Genomic DNA, 2,500 nt, shown 5'->3' on the forward strand with positions numbered 1-2,500 from the left:
TTTAACTTCGGTTCAGAGCTGGGGTTTTTTGAGTTTAAAAATTTCCTTATTTGTATCTCAGATAGCTCGTGCATTTTGCCGTGTGGGCAGCCTTGATCATATTTTTGGGCATAAAATGGTGTCCTAAAATCCCCAGATTTGTTCCAAGGAAGAGTTGTTGATCCCAACAATTATGTCACAGAAAGTTACATGTAGCTGTCCTTCTAAAATGGTAAAATTCACTTTTTCATGACTGTTTGTGAGAAACGTTTTCATAAAAACCACATTTATTCATTTGCTTACGACCAGATTATACCAATGATTGCTCTGTTTCAAAGGTCCACACTCGTTGTAGTGCTTTGCAAATTTCTTATTTTATGAAATTAAGACATCATGGTGGACAGGCATTGAGAACCTGGGGTTTGGCAATAAAGCATTATATAAAGACAAATGACTGCAGGCCTTTTGCTCTCTTTTGGAACGAGGTAATTTCTTAACACAATTTTTATCATCATTAGAAGCGTACCACAAGTCCAACTGGGTGTCCAAGGTTGAAAGCAAACATGACCTTGCTAATTCCAGTGGATGTCGAAACTAATGTAACAATCCCTGGTCAGGATTTTCCTCAGCCAAAGGTATTGTTGAATTTCATGAAATTCTGTCCTGCAGCAGTAATTCTTACATTACTTGCTTTTGCGGTTGGTTGCATCTTTGATATGCCTTAATGTGACTGTGTGATGCAGTTAGCGAGGTGTTATCGCCGATATGGCATAATGTGACTGTGTGATGCAGTTACACTGTATGAGTCCTGTGGTTATCTGAAATTTGACTATGTGACTAGGTCATGCAGTTCTAGTCAATACCTACATTCATTCATTCATTCACCAGTCTCCAGTACGGCATCTGACTAGATCACGGGTGGGGGGCATGTGTTCAAATCTGTGGCTAGGATTTTTCCAACATTCCATTTGATGCACAGTATCTTTCATATAGTATTTCTCACATTACTCGTTTACATGTGTAATGGACATGTGAATTTGTTTGGTAAGAAAAAAATACAATTATGGATGATAATTTGAAAGAATGTCTTTGTACAAATTGTAGGCTGGTGCTTCATACAAGTGCAAGCTATTAGGTGAAACAGTGGATGCAGCACTAACAAGTCCCTCTGAATTGGTGTGCAAACCAAAGATGGTATGTATATCAACTAATGATCCTGTTATTTTTGTATGGTATAATAATTTCAGCTGGGGGAAACAGCATCAAATTCAGGAAACTTACCCTGTATCATTAATTTTGTCTGTCAAATAAGACTCAACCTACAGTCTCAGACATAAATAGTTGGGACACTTCATGCCAACATCCTCTATTCCCTTCTTGTGCATTCCCTGCCCCTCTCAAATTTGTTTATCGCAGTTCAGTCACACCAACATTGAGAGGGAAGGAAGAGGCAGAAGTGTCGATCCCAACAATTATGTCTAGGACTGTAGCAAGGGAAGCTAAAATACTGGGACATTGGGTTTTTTTTCAATTTTTTTTTCATTAATGCCGATTTTAGTGACTTCTTCTGTTTGCAAAGTAATTCTTGGGGACATTTTACAGAAACTGCAAGGAGTCTCCCAGGGACTGACAGAATATTTTATTGACTTAATACATTCATACAAGTATAAAAAAAATGTCAAAGTAATTGGTGCATTTCCATTAATAAGGTAACTGATTGTTTTGATTACTTAAAGTACACCTAACCTCAAAGTATTTTCTTTGCTACTTTAGATTTTATTGATTAGGGTCAGGCACTTAGTTTGAATGGTTAGCTTTCATGCAAGGTTAGGGGCACTAAATGCATTTTAGTAATTAGGGTTAAGCACTCAATTCAAATGGTGATTAGGGCTATGCACTTATTTCAAACAGTTAGCATTCCAGGTAAGAGACTGGCATGCATTATTTTGATTGGAGTAATCACTTATTTTCAGTGTTTAGTCTATAATAACGATTGTCTTGGTTAGTGGGTTGAGAATGTTGGTTCAGTGTCAGTGGAAGTGAAGCATTCTTTCACATGTAGGATAAAGGGGTTTAGTTTCTAAAGAAGCTGTGGTGCTGTGTTGGTGGCGAAGTGGCACAAAGAAAAGGGTTTATCAACTGAGTTGATATTGTAGATTAACCACTGTAAAGTAATTTGAAAGCTGACGTTTTGAGCGGTAGCTCTTTGTCAGAGCTAAACCCTTTTCTGTCTTCACATGAAAAAAACGGTGATTTTCTTTAATAGGCTACTAAATACCCTAGCCAAATTTCGTCATGATATGATTACTGTAACCATAATGTAAGGACAGTATATGTAAATATGTAAAATAATATGATTATGCATGCATGACTTGCTTGTGTGGTCAAGTAGATTAGAGAGTGGACAGCAGATCTAGAGAAAGAAGTCCTGGGGCCCGTTTCTTGAAAGTCCCGAAACTTTTCGGGCCATTTGGGGGTGTCATAATTCCCTTTGTATCTCAAGAAGGGAGAGGATTTAAGT

The 2,500-nt window shown here is 37.6% G+C and overlaps 1 protein-coding gene across 1 annotated transcript in view; it reads left to right on the top strand.

Annotated features, from left to right (window-relative positions):
* Positions 1-2,500, top strand: part of LOC138001363 (plexin-A4-like) — a 101,405-nt gene that overhangs the window by 53,792 nt on the left and 45,113 nt on the right. The window contains exons 10-11 of the mRNA XM_068848008.1: positions 498-614; positions 1,084-1,173. Coding sequence (XP_068704109.1) covers positions 498-614; positions 1,084-1,173 — 207 coding nt within the window. The remainder of the gene's footprint in view (positions 1-497; positions 615-1,083; positions 1,174-2,500) is intronic.

The sequence above is a fragment of the Montipora foliosa genome, chromosome 4 (assembly GCF_036669935.1).
Source record: "Montipora foliosa isolate CH-2021 chromosome 4, ASM3666993v2, whole genome shotgun sequence".
Classification (NCBI taxonomy): domain Eukaryota; kingdom Metazoa; phylum Cnidaria; class Anthozoa; order Scleractinia; family Acroporidae; genus Montipora; species Montipora foliosa.